The 22,447-nt window shown below is 37.7% G+C and overlaps 1 protein-coding gene across 2 annotated transcripts; it reads left to right on the top strand.

The window, feature by feature from the left end:
- The first annotated feature begins 3,568 nt into the window (after positions 1-3,568).
- LOC148073530 (FYVE, RhoGEF and PH domain-containing protein 6-like) lies at positions 3,569-22,390 on the top strand. Of its 2 annotated transcripts, XM_087798175.1 has the most exons (21): positions 3,571-3,782; positions 5,060-6,728; positions 8,933-9,050; positions 9,113-9,168; positions 9,959-9,989; positions 12,436-12,587; positions 13,255-13,411; positions 13,519-13,606; positions 14,625-14,675; positions 15,659-15,717; positions 15,782-15,853; positions 16,831-16,899; positions 17,169-17,252; positions 17,829-17,908; positions 19,736-19,838; positions 19,909-20,049; positions 20,115-20,220; positions 21,287-21,375; positions 21,475-21,603; positions 21,670-21,809; positions 21,884-22,390. In XM_087798175.1, exons 1-21 carry the CDS (start codon positions 3,767-3,769, stop codon positions 21,918-21,920), a joined length of 3,447 nt encoding a protein of 1,148 aa, XP_087654301.1. In that variant the 5' UTR covers positions 3,571-3,766; the 3' UTR covers positions 21,921-22,390. The 2 variants fall into 2 exon arrangements, with proteins under 2 accessions (XP_087654300.1, XP_087654301.1); XM_087798174.1 differs by having other exon boundaries at positions 3,569-3,782; positions 21,475-21,809.
- The last annotated feature ends 57 nt before the right edge of the window (positions 22,391-22,447 follow it).

Raw genomic sequence — 22,447 nt, 5'->3', positions numbered from 1 at the left:
TACACATTTTTAATCCAGTAACTCGTTTGTAAATTGGGTTACACCTTTTTAAATCTAGTTACACATTTCTAATCCAGTAACACATTTGTTAATGGAGTTTCCCTTTTTAAAAATCATGTTACACATTTCTAATCCAGTAACACATTTGTAAATGGAGTTTCCCTTTTTAAAAATCATGTTACACATTTCTAATCCAGTAACACATTTTTAATCCAGTAACACATTTTAAAAATCTAGTTCCACATTTTAAAAATCTAGTTCCACATTTGTAGATCTAGTTACACATTTTTTATCCAGTAACACATTTTTATTCCAGTAACACATTTGTAGATCGAGTTACACATTTGTAATTAAAGTTACACATTTTTTAATCGAGTTAGGCTATTGAAAATTGAGTTACACATTTTTAAATTAATTTAAAAAAACAAAGTTAGTAAATCGTTAAACATTTGTAAAAAAAATTTTAAAAAATGACGTAAAAAAAGCAAAACATTGTAGCAGCACTTTATTTTTATTTTGACTGACATTGTACATGAAACATTAAATGTTCGTAAACTATGCTGGATTAAAAGGATAAAATGGTGTTTGCTCTGGTAAAATAATGTATATATTCCCAGAATCCTCTTCTCGTCTCTGCAGTGTCAGACGGATTCTTTTCGTCTCGTGAGGTACGAAGTGTCTCCAGAGAAGCTTCTGCTGCAGCGTCGACACAGACTCGCTCCTGGGATGTTGCTGGTCAGTGAAACTCGCTGTGTGTGCGACTCTTGCCACACGGTGGCAGCAGAGATCTGATGTGAGGCTCATAAGAAAGGTTGAATTTTTCACCTACACATGTGGAATAAAAATAAAGTGTTTTAGTCCAACCCAAGTCAGACACTGGTGTTTTGATGGCAATATTTAGAGCTAAATAAATACTTATGACGCAGTATTATCGTCTCCTCAGATGTACCTCAGAGGGATTCTACTGTTCGTCGGAAACATCTTCTCTGATCCCAGCTGGAGTTTGGAGCAACAAATTTCCAAAAGCAGGAGAGAACATAGATCTGGTCTGAGCCTCTCGTCTGAGTTCAAGCTGAGGTACAACTTGATTTATCTTAAACAATAAATAAATAAAAATGTTAAAATACTGTTTTTAGATTCTATTGATGTTCTTTATTGAATTTATTTCTACTCACAGAGACGAGCAGAATTCTACCCAGGACTCTCGGCTCGTACAAGAAGACGGAGGAAACAACGCAACTACATAAATAACATTAGGTTATACGTTAGATAGTTCTAAAATAAAATAAGAAAACATATTACTTTATTCGCTCCATAAATAATTAAAATAAAAAACAAATTATTTATTTTGAAAAAATGACAAAGTAGTTTATTAAATATAGTTTTGAACACATTTTATAGAAATGTATGTCATAGTGAACACTGTCTACACTTTGTCAATCAAGTTACACATTTGTAATCAAGCTACGAATTTGTCTATCGAGTTACACATTTGGAAATTGAGTTACACATTTTTAAATTAAGTTACACATTTGCAATTAAGTTACTCATTTGTATCGAGTTACGCATTTGTTCATCGAGTTACACATCTGAAAATCAATTTACACATTTGAAAATCAAGCTATGCATTTGTAAATCAAGTGATATATTTCTAAATCTAGTGGATTTGTAAATCATGTTACACATGTTTTCATTAAGTTTGCAATTTGAAAAATCGAGTAGCACATTTGTATAATTTTAAACATTTGTAAATTGAGTAAACCATTTATAAATCAAGTTAGGAATTTGTATATCGAGATATAGATTTGGAAATCGAGTTACATATTTGTAATCCAGTTATGCATTTGAAAATCAATTACACATTTGAAAATCAAGCTACGCATTTGTAAATCGAGTAACATATTTGTAAATTGATTTACACATTTGTATAGAGTTACACATTTCTAAATTGAGTTACGCATTTATAAATTGAGTAAAAACATTTATATAGAGCTACACATTTGTAAATTGAGTAACACATTTGTAAATTGAGTAACACATTTGTATATTATATAACACATTTGTATAGAGTTACACATTTGTAAATTGAGTGACACATTTGTATAGATTTACACATTTGTAAATTGATTGACACACTTGTAAACGAGGATATATATTTTCTAGCTTTTATATTTTCATCATGTATGTAAAAGTCCCACACAAAATGAGACATAAAATTGAAACAACATTTTTTTTAAACCAAATGTTCATTATTGTCACTATTAAAATGATTCAAAATTACTGACTTACTTAAATTCCTTTTACTACATTTTTGGAGTCAAAACTTATCTATTCTGAAGATGAAGCAGGTTATGAAATATGTTTCTTTTTAACAGGAAGTCATGAGGGACAAAAGTTAAAGAACCTGCTCAGAGGAAATATCTTCAGACAGTGAAGGTAGTTATTAAATCCACATGTAAAGATGAAATATCTTGTGACAGTGAAGGTAGTAGTTGACTCCACAGGTAATATAAAATATCTTCAGACAGTGAAGGTAGTTGTTGACTCCACATGTAAAGATGAAATATCTTGTGACAGTGAAGGTAGTAGTTGACTCCACAGGTAATATAAAATACCTTCAGACAGTGAAGGTAGTTGTTGACTCCACAGGTAATATAAAATATCTTCAGACAGTGAAGGTAGTTGTTGACTCCACAGGTTAATATGAAATATCTTCAGACAGTGAAGGTAGTTGTTGACTCCACAGGTAAAGATGAAATATATTGTGACAGTGAAGGTAGTTGTTGACTCCACAGGTAAAGATGAAATATATTGTGACAGTGAAGGTAGTAGTTGACTCCACATGTAAAGATGAAATATATTGTGACAGTGAAGGTAGTAGTTGACTCCACATGTAAAGATGAAATATCTTGTGACAGTGAAGGTAGTAGTTGACTCCACATGTAAAGATGAAATATATTGTGACAGTGAAGGTAGTAGTTGACTCCACAGGTAAAGATGAAATATATTGTGACAGTGAAGGTAGTTGTTGACTCCACATGTAAAGATGAAATATATTGTGACAGTGAAGGTAGTTGTTGACTCCACAGGTAAAGATGAAATATATTGTGACAGTGAAGGTAGTTGTTGACTCCACAGGTAAAGATGAAATATATTGTGACAGTGAAGGTAGTAGTTGACTCCACATGTAAAGATGAAATATATTGTGACAGTGAAGGTAGTTGTTGACTCCACAGGTAAAGATGAAATATATTGTGACAGTGAAGGTAGTTGTTGACTCCACAGGTAAAGATGAAATATATTGTGACAGTGAAGGTAGTTGTTGACTCAACATGTAAAGATAATTATCATCTCTACATGTTGAGTCACATGATAATCATCTTGTTGTCACAATAATTGTAACATTCCTTCTTCTGCTTCCTCTTTGTTCCACACTTAACACACAACCCTTTAATTTTTTTCACATCAACACAGAGGTATGAACTGTGTCCATATATAAATTAAACGACGTCGCAAACTTTCAGAATTAATAATTAAAGACATCAGATTTCTTCTGGTGTGCTGTACTCTGGCGCCCCCTGCCGACAGAAATGCGAGCGCAGGTCTGACTGCAGGCGTCAGTTTGAAGCTCCTCCAGATCTAGTTCGTCTGCCGGTCCAAGCAGGGTTTCAACCCTCTGAGAGCACCAGTGTGGACCTCTGGTGGTCATGAAGGAACTTTTTAAGAGTCTGAAGTTTGATACTTTGACGACTTTGACGAGGCGGAGATGAACTCGGTCTCAGGTGAGTTTCAAACCCGTTTCTATCCAGTCTTAGTTTGACATGTTTTCAAACTCGACTTGTTATTCTCTCAGCTCGTTTGTTTATCACTAGGACTCACAGATGTTTCGAATCAGGACTAAGTAAAATTAGACTTTAGACGCTTTTTGGTCCACTCGATCTATTTTATTTTTGACGCTCCAACATCATCCATCTGTCACCATCATGATCTTCATCTGCACCACAGTGTTCAAGAGGCAAACAAACGTCCACATAAAGCTGCGGGTTTGAACTTCCATTAGAAACAACATCTGTTTTCTCACATGCAATGAAGGGATTTTTAGATAAAGGCTCGTTTTCTCTGTGATTTTATCTTGTTGTGACTGCATCTTAGTTTCGGTTTAAAGAGCCATAAACTCATCATCCAAACAATAAATTCATCTGCAGTGTAGATTCTGCTGCTATGAATGTATTTATCTAACTTGAACTGATCCACGAAGCAGTTTTAAATCGTTGCAGCGAAAGAATCAATCATTTATATCACTTTCATTGTATTTTTTAGAGGTCTGAGCTTTAGTTGTGTGACAGGATCCAACAGACTCTTAAACTAACAAACAAACTCTGAATCACATTTAGAAGCACTTGAAACATGTTTAGAATTCCTCGAAACAAAAGTAGTAGAAATTCCAAACAAATTGACAAACTCTAAAAACTTCCGACAAACAGTTTAAACAAACTCAAGTGAAAATAAGTGCAGACACTCTTAAGGATAATAACGACAACACATTTACAAACTCATTGCACAAATATTTACGTTTCAAGTCATTGTTTTAATACATTTGTAAATGTGTGTCAGTAAGGTAAGGTAAGGTAGAACTTTATTGATTATTAATGAAATTGTTTTTTTCCAATAGCCACAACAAAAACAGCAATTTTTCACAAAAAATAAATCCAAATAAAATAAGAAAAAGAACAAAGAGAAAGAACAAGATGATACAATGCACATACAAAGTAGTTTTTGCATTTCTTTCAATAGTTTATTTAACAATAATTTCAAGACTTTAAGTTTACAATAGTGAAAAAGGAGGGGGTTTTTTTATCACGTTTCTAAAAAACCAAACTAGTTTTGAAGATGTTCTTTTTATGAGGTGAACTAAAGAGTCGGAAGAGGAGCTGACTTGGCGTATGATGGTCCTGATAGAAGAACAGGATTGTAGAGAGTCATCTTTCGCTGACCCTTCATTATTTGTCACATTAAGTCACTGGTTTGTCAAACTTGAATCTTCTTCTCTCCTCCTCAGAGATGCACAAACCTCCTCTAGCCCCTAAACCAAAGCTGGTCCAGTCTCCAAGGACAGGAACTCCTCCTGTGACACCGAGAAACAACGGTGTCCCACAGCGAACTACGAGCTCGCCTGTGAGGGTCAAACCTGTTCTGGCCCCAAAACCATGTCTTTCCAAGTTGACGTCTACAGGAGATCCTAGTCCCGCCTCTCAAAAGAGTCTTAACCGTTCATCGCCTGCAGGAACCCCGAGGACTGTTGGTCTCCTCAACTCCAACAATGGGGCCCAACAAGAAAACAAAAGGCCAAACTGGGATTATATCATCCCTATATGTCTGTGCAGCAACCCCAACTGCATGTGCATCCGGAGCGCTCGCGACCAGTCGGTTAAAGACGTCAAACCGGATCTGAAAACAGAAGGTTCGGATAAGTCGAGCACAGATGGTGACCAGAAGATCCAGAACATGATTCCGACAAGACGACGTTCGGCAAGCCACCAGGCTCCTCTGGAGAAGACCTCCTGTGACCTCAAGACGAACATGAATACCTCAAGTAATGATCATTTCAGTCCCTCTTTTCCTCAAAGAGTGTTAAATCAGGGAGCTTCTCCGGATGTGCCCGAGGAACCTGCTTGTGTTCCAGAGCAGGAAGTTGTTTCCAAATTTGCTTCCACAGCCTCTAAGAAACCTGTTCCCTCACCACGGACACGGAAGAAGGCTTTACTGACCGTTCAAGGAAAGCTCGAAGAGGAAGGTCCGAGCGTCGGTGAAAAGGAGGGAAAAGTAGGTTCCTCTGAAAAGAGCCTTTCGCTGTTTTTGCCTCCGAGAAAACCATGTCTCCCGCCTGCGCCCCCGCCTAAGAAGAAGCTGTTTCTGTCCACACCTGAGCAGGTACCGACCTCCACCTTCTCAGCTGTCTCCAATGACGTGGTGGAAGAAGACCTCGGCTGGGACAGTAGCCTTCACGAGATGGAGGTATCGGTGGACAGAGATGGCGGGTCCAGGACGGAGAAGAGGAATCACATCTACCTTGAGTGTCCTCCAGACCTTCCATCGATGGACCAGGGCGCCGCCAGGGTAGCTCCGAAGAAGGCTCAGAGACGTGGTCAACAGACAGTGGTTTTAAAAGAGAGCGCAAAGATGGACCAGGATTGTGTTTTCAAGGAGAGGGTCACGAGGGAGCTACCGTCGCCTCCGTGCGAAGGACCCATCAAACATCCTCGCTCCACGTTTGGCAAGCAAAGGCCCAAGTCCTTCTCTGGCGCCGACTCGACACCGACGGGAGGACTTCGGACACATTCTTTCAGGAAGCTGCTGGACCTGAAACTGTCTGTGCTGCAGAAGTTCAGAGCCAAAGGCGTCCCGGAGTTCCCGGTCACCCTGTCGGCTGATCGAGCCCGGCCCAGCAGCTACCCGGAGCGTAAGAACTCCTGCCCTCTGGTTGGCGTCGAACAAAGCGTCGACGGCGACGATTTTCCCTTCGATCCCACCGACGACTACGAGAACATGCCTCTCTACGAAGAGATACAGGATTATGAGAACATGCACGTGGGGATGGAGGTGACCTCCTCTTTGGCCTCGGCCTGGCAGAGGACGGACGAGGACGAAGGCATTTATGAGGAGCAAGAGCCATACATGTCCCTGCAGAAGACGACTGGACACCAGCACCGAGACGAGGTGTACGACAGGTAGAGTTTATCACTTCCTCTAATGGGGGTTTTCCTGCGTCATTGACTGCTCAACTTGACTCTGTGGTTTCACGTTATAACACTGTGAAAGTTAGCGACCAACATATTGTCGTTCTTCTCGCAGTGGTTTTTAAAAATGGCAGTTTGTTTCTTGTGTTGCAAGTCATGCTGATGTCTCTCCAGTGATGTCACTCTCTGACCGATCAGTCAGTTGACGTCACCTGTTGGTGCCGGTTAGGAACCAGATTAGAGCAGGTACTAAAAATAGTATCTGTTTTAACATACTATTGTGGTGGAAATGTAACAGAAATCAGGTGGAGTCCAGTGGAGTGGGGTAGAATACAGTAAAGTCCAGCCAAATCTAGTTGAGTCCAGTGGAGTCTATTACAGTGTGGTAGATTCCAGTAAAGTCCAGTAAAGTCCAGCAAAGTCTGGTGGAGTCCAGTGAATTTTGTTAGAGTCCAGTAGACTCTCACAGAATCAAGTAGAGTATTGTAGAGTCTAGTAAAGTCCAGTGGAATGTGGTAGAGTCCAGAACAGTCCAGTGCAGTCCAGTGGAATCTAGTGGAATCTAGTGGAGTATAGTGGAGTGTGGTAGATTCCAGTTGATTCCAGTAAAGTCCAGTAGACTCCTGTAGAGTGTGGTAAAGTCCAGGAAAGACCAGTGGAGTGTGGTAGAGTCAGGTAAATTCCAGTGGACTCCAGTGGAATGTGGTAGAGTCTAGTACAGTCTTGTGGAGTCCAGTGGAGTCAAGTAGAGTGTGGTACAATCCAGTTAGGTTTGGTAGAGTCCATTAGAGTCCACTAGAATAGGGCGAGTTGGTGGAAAAGGGCCATATTTTACAGCCATAATCTTCAAAACATCAGCATGACATCATCAGCAAGATGAAAAAGATAAAGATTAACATTATTTATTTTATCTGATTTGCTGTTTGGACAGTTTCCCTTGCTTTCATTCTTAGTAATGTTAGGAATAACAAGTATATATATGTACAGCAGTACGAGTTTTATATCAGAATTACATTCAGTCAATACAGTGTTAACATGAACTTTGTTAATGAAATATTTACAGTTTTTATTATCTAAAGAAAAGGATACTTAAATACATATGTATTAGATTTCTTTTATACTTTGCATAAATGGTAAAAACAATTTGTTAGTTGATGATCGTGAATCTGATTTGTCTGAATTGACTTTGAAAAGTTTACAGCTTTTCTGTGAGTGTGGCTGAGCAGGAAAGTTCTGTCACGATAAAACCGTGTCAGGAAGTCAGCTGACATCATGGGATCGCGGTCGTTCTCAGCGTCTTACTAGGTTAAAGTCCAGCAGTCACATGAGCTGCTCACTGAGACCAGTCACCGGTTCTTCCAGAAATGTAATCGGCAACAGGAACATGTTTATTTGTCAATAGAAAAGAAGATGTGAATGAATACAAAGACAAAAATAACATTTATATTTATATTTATGGATTGACACGAGAAGTATGAACACAAAATATAACAAATACAACATCACAAGCAAATATATTGTGATAATAAAATCATCAAGTTAACGATAGACATGTATCACTATACTCTAACTCTAACTAACCACTAACGTTATCATCTTCTCTCACTTTATTTCAAAGCAGAAGTGAAGTCTTGCAAAAGAACGACTATGACATCATCGCACAGAAGCTGCATCACTATGTGTTTTGTTCAACTCGGGGTTGTCAATAAAGTTTTTTGATGTTCACTATCAGCTGAGGGTGTTGGTATGAATATTATTATTATTATTATTATTATATGGAAGTTGTATTGACTCAGATATAGTTCATTTAAACAGCTACAGAAATCGTGTACACACACACACACACACACACACACACACACACACACACACACACACACACACACACACACACACACACACACACACACACACACACACACATCTGGACTTTTTACCGTCAGCCTGAAGAATGTGACCCTGATGTGTATCACGGTGTTTTTTCACTGTGGTAAACAAACGTTGTTGCTTCAGTAGTTTGTCAGATCAGGAAGTGTTAAGGAAGTTATAAAAAAAAATGCAGACGAGGGTTTTTTTATTTTTATCTCTGGCCTCGTCATGACTAATGTTCCAAAAATAACTTGATTTTGAGGTTTTGAGGATGATGTTTTTAATAGCGTCAGCTCTTCAGAAGTTTGACCTTTCACCCGTGACAGTGTAAGACCTGACGTTGGGCTGGAAGGTCCGTCGGACGACGACACCTTCGAACAAACCTCGGATGAAGGCGACGACACCAGCTCCGTGTCCAGCAAAGGAGACTCGGAGCAGATCGTGGTGAGAAGAGGATTCATCTGCTTGGTCGTCTTTCGGTTCCTCACCCACGTTTGTCTTCTCAGGCGAAGAAGAGCAAGATCCAACACATCGCCACAGAGATCATGAGCTCGGAGCAAGTGTGAGTTTCAGAAGTGTGCATATATCAAAAGATCTGATGACCTGACCAGTTTGTAACAGGATGTCAAGGTCATACTTATCCCTTGTTTTATCTCATGGTCAAGATGACCCGAAGGCCCTTAACAAATCTGCATATGCATTTCTTGAAGCCAAGGAGGTTGTTTATCTTTGACCCAGAGACGACACAAGGGATACCGCAAACACATTTGTTTTGGGGCCTTTGGGTCACTTTGACCCAGAGATAACATAAGGGATACCACAAAAACATTTGTTTTGAGGCCTTTGGGTCACTTTGACCCCTAAGATAACACAATGGATACCACAAAAACATTAGTTTTGGGGCCTTTGGGTCACTTTGACCCTGAGATAACACAAGGGATACCACAAACACATTTGTTTTTGGGCCTTCGGGTCACTTTGACCCTGAGATAACACAAGGGATACCACAAACACATTTGTTGTGGGGCCTTTGGGTCACTTTGACCCTGAGATAACACAAGGGATACCACAAACACATTTGTTTTGGGACCTTTGGGTCACTTTGAACCTGAGATAACACAAGGGTTAACTGTATATAACTAATAAGAGCAAATAGATCGCCTACTTTAGACCTTGGCTGCAGCAGATGTTTGAGTGAAATCATCTGCTGTCAGTTCAAGACGTGGCGACGTGACAAAACATTTTTACAAGGTTGTGTTTAAAAATGTGTGACGTTTTTGCAACAGTTGTCGTCACATAAACACAAGAAAGTGTATATTTGTTTCACATTTCAACGCTTTTGTGTCTCTCAGGTTTGTTGATGTCCTGAAACTGCTGCATGTCGTAAGTACACACTTTAACGCACACTTTGACCTTCATTCATATAACACAACAAAAGTGTTTCCTGTGAAATACTTCATTACTTACTTACTTAATGTTCACAATATCACACAAATATTTGTCGTTGACTACAGTTCACAAATGTGTTACTTTCCACCTTGGGTTGAACTTTTATCTCTGTGACACTTTTATAAATACAGACGTTTGTCATTAGCTTTAAAACACAACATGAGTTAAGTGTCCAGTAGGTGTGTGTCGTCAACACTCTGTTAATGCGTATCACGATACAGTGTCAACGATACAATATGTTGTGATACTGTAGGAACAACGATATATTGGATTTTTGTTTGTAAAAAATTTTATTGTCGCAAAACTGTCACATCAAACATACAATGTTGTTTCTTAAGTTGTGTTTAAAACTTACCTTTAATTTTTTTATTCATGTCACGTCGAAAAGTTCTCTTTACGTTTATGATATTGTGACAAATTTGAGATGAAAATGTTGTTTTTAAACTTAAACATTTTGCATTGCTAGTGTTAACTTTTATCAGTTTTTATAAGAGTTGCAGCTGTTGCAGTGCATTATGGGGCTTGTACATTGAGTTGTGTGTTACACGCGTAACATTGTTCAACTATAACTTGTATACGATCCTTGAGTTAAACACTTCTGATCTTAAACACACATTTAGATTTTATAACACAGTTTTTAGTTCATAGTTATTATTCTTTTGTTCGTCGCTCCTGGTTTTTTTCCTTGAGAGTTTTCGTCTCCGTCCAGAGACACGTGTCGGTCGCGGCTACATCTGTTAGCACTTTTGTCGCCTTCTTCCCATAAACCCTCCAGAAAACGCCGCGTCACCACAAACCAGAAGCTGAATCAGCGACTCGTGCTTTAGCGTCTCTTTACTTTCACATCGACCGCGTCACCGGGAACATGTTGACGCTCATCGGCAGACGTTCATCATTTCCTTCCGTACTTTATGTCGCTTTTAAATCTCTCTTTAAGGGAAACGTGATGAAAATGTTGTTTTAACCTTGAAAATTATTTTATTTTATAAGGATTTTTTTGCAAAAAAAATAAATGTTTATGTTTTCTGATGTTACAGAATGACAAGAAATTGCTGACTTTTATAAAAATAAAAAAATAAAAAAAACTTCTGAAAAAATGAAAACTGAATGTTATCTTTTAAGTGACTATTTATATTTTAATCCAGATTAAAACTCTCGGCTCAGTCAAAAAAAAAAAGGTACGGATACCACAAACACTTCGGGTCACTTTGATCCAGAGATAACACAAGGGATACCACAAACACATTTGTTCCCGGGCCTTCGGGTCACTTTGATCCAGAGATAACAAAAGGGATACCACAAACACATTTGTTCCTGGGCCTTCGGGTCACTTTGATCCAGAGATAACAAAATGGATACCACAAACACATTCGTTTTGGGGCCTTTGGGTCACTTTGACCCTGAGATAACACCAGTGATACCTCAAACACATTTGTCTTGGGGCCTTCAGGTAACTTTGACCCTGAGATAAACCAAGGGATACCACAAACGCATTCGTTCCCGGGCCTTCGGGTCACTTTGATCCAGAGATGAGACAAGGGATACCACAAACACATTTGTTCCCGGGTCTTCGGGTCACTTTGATCCAGAGATAACACAAGGGATACCACAAACACATTCGTTGCCGGGCCTTCGGGTCACTTTGACCCTGAGACAAACCAAGGGATACCACAAACACATTTGTTCCCGGGCCTTTCGGGTCGCTTTGACCCTGAGATAACACAAGTGATATCTCAAACACATTTGTCTTGGGGGCTCCGGGTCACTTTGACCCTGAGACAAACCAAGGGATACCACAAACACATTTGTTCCCGGGCCTTCGGGTCGCTTTGACCCTGAGATAACACAAGTGATATCTCAAACACATTTGTCTTGGGGGCTCCGGGTCACTTTGACCCTAAGATAAACCAAGGGATACCACAAACACATTTGTTCCCGGGCCTTCGGGTCGCTTTGACCCTGAGATAACACAAGTGATATCTCAAACACATTTGTCTTGGGGGCTCCGGGTCACTTTGACCCTGAGACAAACCAAGGGATACCGCAAACACATTTGTTCCCGGGCCTTCGGGTCGCTTTGACCCTGAGATAACACAAGTGATATCTCAAACACATTTGTCTTGGGGGCTTCGGGTCACTTTGACCCTAAGATAAACCAAGGGATACCACAAACACATTCGTTCCCGGGCCTTCGGGTCACTTTGAGTTTGTAGCTTCCTGTGTGCGACTGGTTCTTGTTTAACGTGAGCTTTTTAAAATATTTTACTTTGGTTAGAAATGCCGTAAATTCTCCGTCAGTGTGAACACGGATCTAATCTTCGAGGCTCCAGGAGTTCTGCAGAATTTTCACGTGTGTTCTGATGGTCCGACGTTCCCGCAGGACTTCCGTGACGCCGTCTCCAGGGCGTCGCAGCAAAGCGGGAAGACGGTGATCGAGGATCGTCTGCTCAACCAGATCCTGTACTCGCTCCCTCAGCTGTACGAGCTGAACCAGGATCTGCTGCGAGAGCTTCAGACCAGAGTCCACGCATGGTTGGTTTTTACTGTTGAAGAACACAATGTTTCACCGAGAAATACAACGTTAAAAATACACTTTTCAATGTACAGTGAGTTAAAATGCAATCTTTATAAAATACAACATTAAAAATACAATCTTCATAAAATTCAACATTTAAATTACAATTTTAATCAAATTAAAAATTCAATCTTAAACAAATACAACATTAAAAATACAATCTTTATAAAATACAACATTAAAACTACAATCTTTAAAATATACAACATTAAAAATACAATCTTAATAAAAGATATTAAAAATACAAGTTTAAAAAAATACAACATTTAAAATAAAATTAAAAATTGCCAAAAATATAATCTCGACAAAAATAGAATCTTGACAATAATCCAATCTTGAAAAAAATACAATCTCGACAAAATTACACTCTTGGCAAAAATAGGATCTCGACAAAATTACACTCTTGGCAAAAATAGAATCTCGACAAAAATAGAATCTTGACAGAAATACACTCTTGACAAAATTCTACAATACACTCTTGACCAAAATAAAATCTCGACAAAAACACAATCTTGTCATAAATACAATCTTGTCAAAAATAGACTCGGTTGCAAAATAAAAATGAAACTAAATAGATGAAAACAGACTTAAATGAGCTGAAAAGTGTTTTTGTATCTGTTTAAGGGATGAAAATGTGCAGCTGGCCGACATCTTCCTGAAGAAAGGGCCTTATTTGAAGATGTACTCGACATACATCCGGGAGTACGACAAGAATGTGGCTCTACTGGACGAGCAGACCAAGAAGAACCCGGCGTTTGCTGCAGTGGTGCGAGGATTCGAGGTGACGCTGCTCGTCCGACCTGTTCTTCCGTCTGAGCTCGAATTCCAAGCAGTGAAGACGATTGAAAAGTGGGTCGTGGTGTCTAATGTCGACCTCCTTTGTTCCAGGCCAGTCCACGATGTGCCAACCTGGCCCTGAGACATTACCTGCTCAAACCCGTGCAGAGGATTCCTCAGTACCAGCTGCTGCTCACAGGTGACTCTCAAGTACTAAATACTTGTTGATTTCATCCTAGTCTGCTCCATATTTTCAATGGAATTCAAGAGTGGGAACAGGATTGATGAGTTTTTTTCAAGTCAATTCTTAGATTTCCACCCATATTCAGGTTGAGCCTGTAACTCTTGCTTATTCATGTTATAATACTTAACATCTCCGTCACTGAGGAATATCATTGAAGACATTTATGGGTAAAAAATGTATCTGAAAATATATATATATTGAAAGAAAATGTATTTTTATTTCAAATTTGTCTCATCCATTGACTTCAATGTCATCATCACATACAGAAACAGCATCAAACATTCTAAAGCCGAGGTCAACGAAAGAGAAAGGAAAACTGAAAGAGATATTCAAGGAGTTTTCTGCTAAATTCAATCCCACTCAGCTCGGTAAAATAAGTTTGATAGATGAACTTAAGTAAACACAGTAAAAGGCCCATAAAATCTGTGTTATAAATAATCTATAGATAACATAAAAATCAAAACACAACCTTGAAGAGAGAATTGGATAAAAATGACTAAAATAATGTATAGTTTTCAAAAATGGCTTCTTCGGAAAGTTTAACATTTTACTCTCCAGAAAAAAAAAACTATTTTCGTAAAAAAAACATCTAAATGCAAAATAAATATTCACTACAATCAATGTTTTTTATTTGTCCACATTTATTTTCTCCATATTGTCTGCTGAACAGTGTCTCCCTCTAGTGTTCACGTGAAAGATGTTTTTCCTTCATTTCTACTTCAGTGTTCGTGGGATTTTTTTCCACTCGCAGCAGATTTGGTGACATAACTTCAACATGAGTGAACTCACTGTTTTTCACCGGCTTATTCGTGTTTCTCCATCATCATGTCAAGAACGTTGCTCGCGTCACTGTTGCACAACTGGCTTATATAAGAAAACCCGGGACCACCTCGTCCTGGATTTAAATCTGGGATTATATTTGAGGAATTTGCACCAAGAACCTGTTGTTCACCTTTACATGTTTGTGTTTCAGACTATTTGAAGAACCTGCCTGCAGACTCTGTGGATTACAAGGACACGGAAGGTGATTCAATTTATATCTACATAACTATATATCTATTTCTCTATACATCTATATAACTATATATCTATATATTTATATATCTATATATCTACATATCTATATATCTATACATCTATATAACTATATATCTATATATTTATATATCTATACATCTATATATCTACATAACTATATATCTATACATCTATACAACTATATATCTATATATTTATACATCTATACATCTACATATCTACATATCTATATATTTATACATCTATACATCTACATATCTATATATCTATATATTTATATATTTATACATCTATACATCTACATATCTACATATCTATATATTTATACATCTATACATCTACATATCTATATATCTATATATTTATATATTTATACATCTATACATCTACATATCTACATATCTATATATCTATATATCTACATAACTATATATCTATATATCTTTACATCTATATAACTATATATCTATATATTTATACATCTATACATCTATATATCTACATAACTATATATCTATATATCTATACATCTATATAACTATATATCTATATATTTATAGATCTATACATCTATAAACCCATACATCTATCTATCTCTACATCTCTACATCTCTATCTCTCTCTATCTCTCTCTATATCTATAAATATATACATCTCTTCATCTCTACATCTCTATTTCTTTATACATCTACTGTATATCTCTGTATCTATATATATATCTATACATCTATATCTATATCTATTTCTATACAACTATATCTCTGTATCTATATGTATATCTCTTTACATCTATATCTCTATATCTATATATATATATATACATCTATATCTATATCTACATCTATATATCTATACATCTATGTATCTATGTATCTATGTATCTATAGATCTATATATCTATGTATATATATATATATATATATATATATCTGATGAGAGCGTTAGGTTAACTGTGTGTTGTCTGCACAGCGGCTCTTGTGATCGTGAAGGAAGTAGCAAACCATGCCAACGACATCATGAAACAAGGGGTGAGAAGAGTGTGAATCATGCAGGAAGTCGACATGTCAGAATAAAAGACGTTGATCTGTGCAGGACAACTTCCAGAAGATGATTCAGGTGCAGTGCAGACTCACGGGTCATCATGAGATCGTGCAGCCCGGGCGGGTGAGACTTCATATTCATGTTTGTGCTGATGTTTCACCTCCTGGTCAGAACGACTGGACACAACATTTAATTATTAATATTATTCTCAGTTTATTAAATGATCACAGGAACCTGTAAAATACTATTGTATACTGTTTGATTAAACAATATTTAATATTACAGGAGATGATTATAAGATGTAATGTAATTTATTAAGGCTTTGATTCATTTAAACAGTTAAAAAAAACGATCTAATCGAACTGTAATTGGTGGAAAGTAATTTTTTATTTTATTTAGTGTTTGTTTAAAGGCTGTTCCATAGAATTTAACATAATTTGACAATATAGAATTTCCAAACAAAGTAGGAACGGATCAAAATTTAAAATTCATTCAGAATCAGAATGATTGCTTTTGTCGAGGAATAATCACCAATGAGGAATGAGTCATTAATCATGAAACGTTCAACTTTACACTTAAATAATTGAACTTTTTACTTTGTGCAGCAGAAAAGTTTGGATTTATTTGCATCGTTTTGTCTTTGTTGTGTTTTCAGGTTGAGTCTCAAAGGAAAGTCTTTTTGATTCTTGAAAAACTAATATTTAAATGTCTTTTTATTATTGATCTTTGTCAAACAAGTGTGTGTCACATGTCGACACAGGATTATCGTCCGTCATCTGAACGAGCTGCAGGCAGTAAAGTTTAATGTCCTCAAGATACAACAAACAATCGTTTGTTATGCTTACTGACAAAAATGTAGTTCTCTTTGGTCTTGTAGCCGTGATTTAACCTGAACACACAACAAAAATCAAACATTAAATATAAAATCTTGATCCGTTTCTATACTTTCCGTGATCAATTAAGGTTTTTTTAACAATAATTATTATTTTTAGTCGACTCTGGTCCCACACACGACCCAAGTTAAGAACTCAGTGTTGAATGAATGAATGAATGAACGGACAAACAAATGGATGAATAACTTTATTATATTCTGGCTCCAGCTCTTCCTGAAGGAGGGAACTCTGAAGAAACTGTCCCGGAAAGTGATGCAGCCCAGAATGTTCTTCCTGGTAAAGTAAACTCATCTCCCGTCAATCAAATCACCTGAAACAAGAATCTGTGATATGAAGTTTTCTGATGCAACTGTCAAAAAGCTCAGAGTGAAGTTCACAGTATTCTCCCTAGAATTGTTGTTATTTTATCTCTATAAGCATCACAGATGTAATCCGTATTATTCTTTTTTGACAAATTGACCGACATGTTTCACGTCAAGTGATCCATGATATCACTCTGTACTGTTATAAAAGAGTGATTATTTATTTGTACTTCCTGTTCCTAGTTCAACGACACGCTGCTGTACACGACTCCGGTCCAGTCGGGTCAGTACAAACTCAACAACATGTTGTCTCTGGCCGCGATGAAGGTGAGAACTCGTCTTTTTCATTTTGTCCTTCCGTCTTTCCTTTATACATCTATATAGTTTTGATGAAGTTCATGTTAATGTAAAGTTTATTTGAGTAAATAAATATGATAAATTGAATTATTCATCCTGAAAATGAACGCTTACATATCGTGATATTGTAAAAGTGTTTCCAAATCACGATGGTTTGTTCGAAATCAACTTCGATAAAAGTTTATTTTGTGACCTTTCAAGATGCTAATGTTAAGATAAGTTAAGGGAACAGAGATTATTGATGTCTACCATTATGAAAAGTTGTCCAATAAGAGTAAAACTGGTGACGAGAGAAGAATTTGTTGAAGATAAATGGAGCCTTAAAAATCGAAATCATCACAGTCAAACTTCCTGTTACAATTCAGTGAATATACATTTTGTTGAGAAAGCAGGTGGACGGGCCTGAGAGAGCAGCAAAGTAGGGGCTTTTGTTCGGCTGAGAATGACATGGTTAGAATATTTTGGCTCTGATTTAATAGGATTAACTTGATGCAAATAAGGACTGTATTGATGGAAGAACAGAATTGATTTGAAAAAGTCTTCCAGGTCAGCAAGCCGAGCCAAGAGGCGTGTCAGAACGAGCTGAACATCGAGAGCGTGGAGCGATCCTTCATCCTCTCAGCCAGGTAAATCTATACCTCCGTGCAGGACCATGAGTCGGCGGGGTTCACTCAAGGTGCTGCAGATCTTCTTGGGATCTTCTCCATCACAATGACCTCCGTGAACTGATCCGGATTTTACTTTTTGGATTCATTCACAAACACGTTTGTGCGATAATTACTCTGTTATTACTGATGTTCAAAGATGATTTGTTTGTACACGGAAGGAAGGCAGTACAACATTGTTGTAACATTAAATACACATCAACATATAGACAAACGTAGTGTTCAAGGTACAGCTGAAGTACAAATGAACAACCACAATCCCTCACTAGCAGGTGCTTCAAAACCTCTAATATCTCAGAGCGTACATGAGGCTTATTTGAAACCCAATTGCTGTGGGCACTTTCCAAGGTCAATGTACAGAAAAAAAAGAAGGAATGAAAGGCTTTTTATGATTATTTATCTAACAAAATCATGCACGTTTGATCACTTCATTCAGAAAATTAAGAAAAAGATCAAATAATAATGTCTAAAGATGTTTCTTGAAGGAGTCAGTAGATCATCAAACACAGAGGAAGATCGTTCCAAAGCTTAGGAGCAACAGTCTGGAAGGATTTCTCTCCTCTGGTCCTGAACCGTGTTCAGGAACCATCAGTAGATTCTGATCCACAGACCTCAGAGCCCGAGCTGGGGTGTAAGTGTAGATCAGATCACTGATGGAAGGTCTGACCATGAATAGATCTAAAAGTAAGAACTTTAAAATGGATCCTGAAAGAAACTGATTTTTAAGGATCAGGGAAATGTAAGTTCTTCTACTAGAGCTGCTCAGAATTCTCGCTGCAGAGTTTTGTATGAACTGCAGGCGAGACAGATCCTTCTTGTTTAGACACCAAAATAAACTGTTACAATAGTCTAAACGAGAAGATTAAGTTTTATTCTCGTTCAACTCCATCTAAATATGTTTTAAATAAGCCACTAGTCAATAAACTATTCTTGTTAATACCCATGTGTGTAACATTTACACCAGAGCTTGTCTCAACTCATCCACAACAGTTTGATTCATGTCAGTAATGTTTAACATTAACAAATCTAAACTACTAATCCAGTTTAAATTCATGTTTCCATTTGTGTTTTTTCATGATCGCGGAGAATCTCAGTTCTCGTGGTTAATTTAAATATGATTGACATATTGAAGCGTGGAAAGGGATGAACCCGCCTGAATTCTACTTTGATTTGGATGAAGAAAGGAAAAGTGTTTGGATTCATGTCACGCACAGATTCAAACATTCTGAATATTTTATGTGCATCATCAGTAGGAAACAAATGCAATTCTTAGTACGTGCAGTGAAGGACGAGATGTTGACTCTTAGCTCGAGGCTCAAGGACATTTTTGGAAGTTTGTCTCAGAGGAAGCGTTTCCAAATATGAGGAAGTATCCAATTCCATGTATTTATGCAAGTCAACTTTTTTCTATGAAGATGATTGAATTCCACTCATCCTTGCATCGTGATTATCAGTCCATTCAAGTCATCTTAGTCGAGCGTGTTCAGAATCTACTGATGGTTCCTGAACACGGTTCAGGACCAGAGGAGAGAAATCCTTCCAGACTGTTGCTCCTAAGCTTTGGAACGATCTTCCTCTGTGTTTGATGATCTACTGACTCCTTCAAGAAACATCTTAAGACATTCTTCTTTGTTCTTTTTCTTAAGTTTCTTGTTGCTGCTGTGTTTGTCTTGACATTTTAAGGTTTATACTTTAACTGTATATCATATTTGATTTTTAAAGTACTTTGTGACCCTGGTCTAGAAAGGTGCTTTAGAAATAAACTTTATTTACTTTCTTTCCTCGCAGCTCGGCTGCTGAGAGGGACGAGTGGCTGGAGGCCATTTCCACAGCCATCGAGGAACATACCAAGAAGAAAATCACTTTTATATCAGGAAAGATTTCCGAACAGGTGAGTAAAAGGTTTCCTTCAGTGGTTGATACACTGAGCTGTTTTAAACCAACCACTGATTAAACTCCAGGTGGAACTGGACGACGCCGGCCGCAGTTTAGGCTCCAAAGCTCCCATATGGATCCCTGACCCTCGCACCAGCATGTGCATGATCTGCACCTGTGAGTTCACCTTGACCTGGAGGAGGCATCACTGCCGAGCGTGCGGGAAGGTGAGCTGAATCCCAAGGGTTTTTTTTTTTAAACCCGTGACATTGATCTGATGGTTTTGTCTCAGGTGGTGTGTCAGTCCTGCTCGTCCAACAAACACTGCCTGGAGTATCTGAAGAACCAGCTGGCCCGAGTGTGCGACCAGTGTTTCCTGGTTCTGCGGCAGCAGAGAAGCAAGTTCCTCTTCTATTAGAGTTGTTGTGAAACACTTGTCTTGAAAAACTACATTAGAGAAAAGGAAAAACGGGTCCCAGCGAATCACAGAGAGCGACAGTGGAGAAGAAATATTTTTAACAAGAAGAAACCTGGACTCTTTAGCGAGAGGCAGGGGACACCCTGGACAAGATGTCAGTCTGTCTCAGGACACACAAAGACACACAACCATTCACACACACACTCATACCTACAGACAATTTCCCCAAGTTATCAATCAACCTCAGTCATTTTTATCCGATTTTAACCATTCAAACTTGTATCAACTCTGCTCATTCCCAAAATGCGGGCTATGTTCTATCTTTCTTTTATCTCCTCAACTCTTTCTTCTACCCTTCACTTGAAAGGGGAAAATCCTCACCTCATGTTTCAACTCCTTCCGCTTTGATCTTCAGGTTCATTCATCTACTCACACCTAGAAACTTCAAAACACTTTTGTCTACTTACTACTACTACTACTACTACTACTAGTACTTCCTGTAGTAATTCTACGACTACTTCTACAACTTATACTTATGCTTTTATTACTACTAATTCCAGTTGTACTTTTACTACTAATCCTACTACTGCTTTTGCTAATTATACGTCTACTACTAATTCTGCTACTAGGTACTACTAATTCTACTTCTACTTCTACTACTTCTACTACTTCTACTACAAATGTTAATACTTATTTTACTCACACTACTACTATTTTTTCTACTTCTACTACTACTTATTCTACTTCTACTATAATTTCTACTTTTTTCTTATGCTTCCTTTTCTTCTTCTCAACCTTTTTCACTTTATTTCAATGTTTTCACATCAGTCTTTTTCCCTTCATGTCATCAGCAACAGTTTCCACACATTTTGACTTTGAATACTAAAACTTTCAAACATTTCAGGTAACAGATTTATCAGATTCAGCATTCACACTGCATTTTCTTCTAGACATGCAAATACTTATTCTAGTTATGTTTGATTTTATCTGTTGTTTTTTACCTTGTAGTGTTTAGAAATGAATGAATTTAACCCTTGTTGTTGCAGGTGAAGCCTCTCCGTCGCCAAACGTCTCCCCGAACAAAGCTGGCTTTACATTCCGGAGGCAAAAGAAGATCCCGGCAGCCCTGAAAGAGGTCAATATATGCTGCGCGTGAAAGCTATTGTCGTCATCAACATCGCAAACGCAACTGAGTTCATGACATTCATGACATTTTCTTGTGTCACTTTCTCAGGTGTCTGCAAACACCGGCAACTCGTCCATCAGCGGGTATCTGCAGAGGTCAAAGGGCAACAAGAAACAGTGGAAAAGGTTGTGGTTTGTGATCAAAGACAAAGTCTTGTACACGTACGCGGCGAGCGAGGTGAGCTTCGATGTCGGCGACGCCCCTGAATCGCCACATATTGATACCATGTTGTTTCTGCTGCAGGACGTCGCAGCTCTGGAGAGTCAACCTTTACTGGGGTTCAGGTTGAAGGAAGAATCATCCCAGCAGCTGCAGTTCAGCCTTCACCACAAGAACACGCTTTACCACACGTTTAGAGCTGATGACGCACAAGCAGCCAACAGGTACATATACATAGATAGATAGAGAGAGGATTTAAAAATGAAACTGATTTTTATCTTTTTGTTTCTTCCAACAGATGGATTGAAGCCTTCAAAGAATCGACAGTGCTTTAATGGGATTATTTAAATTTTTTTAACTCCACTTGAACCTCGTTTTTGCAGAGGAAATAAAGAAAGATTTGTATTAAAATTAACTTTTACATTTGATGACTGTGAATTTTTGTGAATGCAATTTGTATTTATGTAGCCACAGAGATCTGTGGGTTTTTACTGCTTTGATTGTATCACGGCACTGTATTTAAAATGTGAATTTTTGTATTTTATTCTTATATTTGTGATGTTGATGATGATATGATTTGTGATGATAATATGATTTTTGATGTTCAAATTTACACATTGAAGGTGACATTTGTTTATTATTCACTTTCCAGGTTCGTTTTTATCTCTTGTTATAATGAACAACGATCACTTCACATGAATAATTTTATATATTATAATACTGAGGTGATTGACACGTGATTTCATTTAGTTTCCAATAAATCCAGTCAATTCTGTCGGCAATAAAGTTTTATTATTAAAAACAATGTTTGTTTGTCATGATTGTTGTTGAATTCTTTGACATATAATACATCTGACAAGGC

This window comes from Callionymus lyra, chromosome 8 (assembly GCF_982586985.1).
Source record: "Callionymus lyra chromosome 8, fCalLyr1.hap1.1, whole genome shotgun sequence".
Lineage (NCBI taxonomy): Eukaryota > Metazoa > Chordata > Actinopteri > Syngnathiformes > Callionymidae > Callionymus > Callionymus lyra.
The sequence above is the reverse complement of the archived record's forward strand: the minus strand, read 5'-3'. Positions and strand labels throughout refer to the sequence as shown.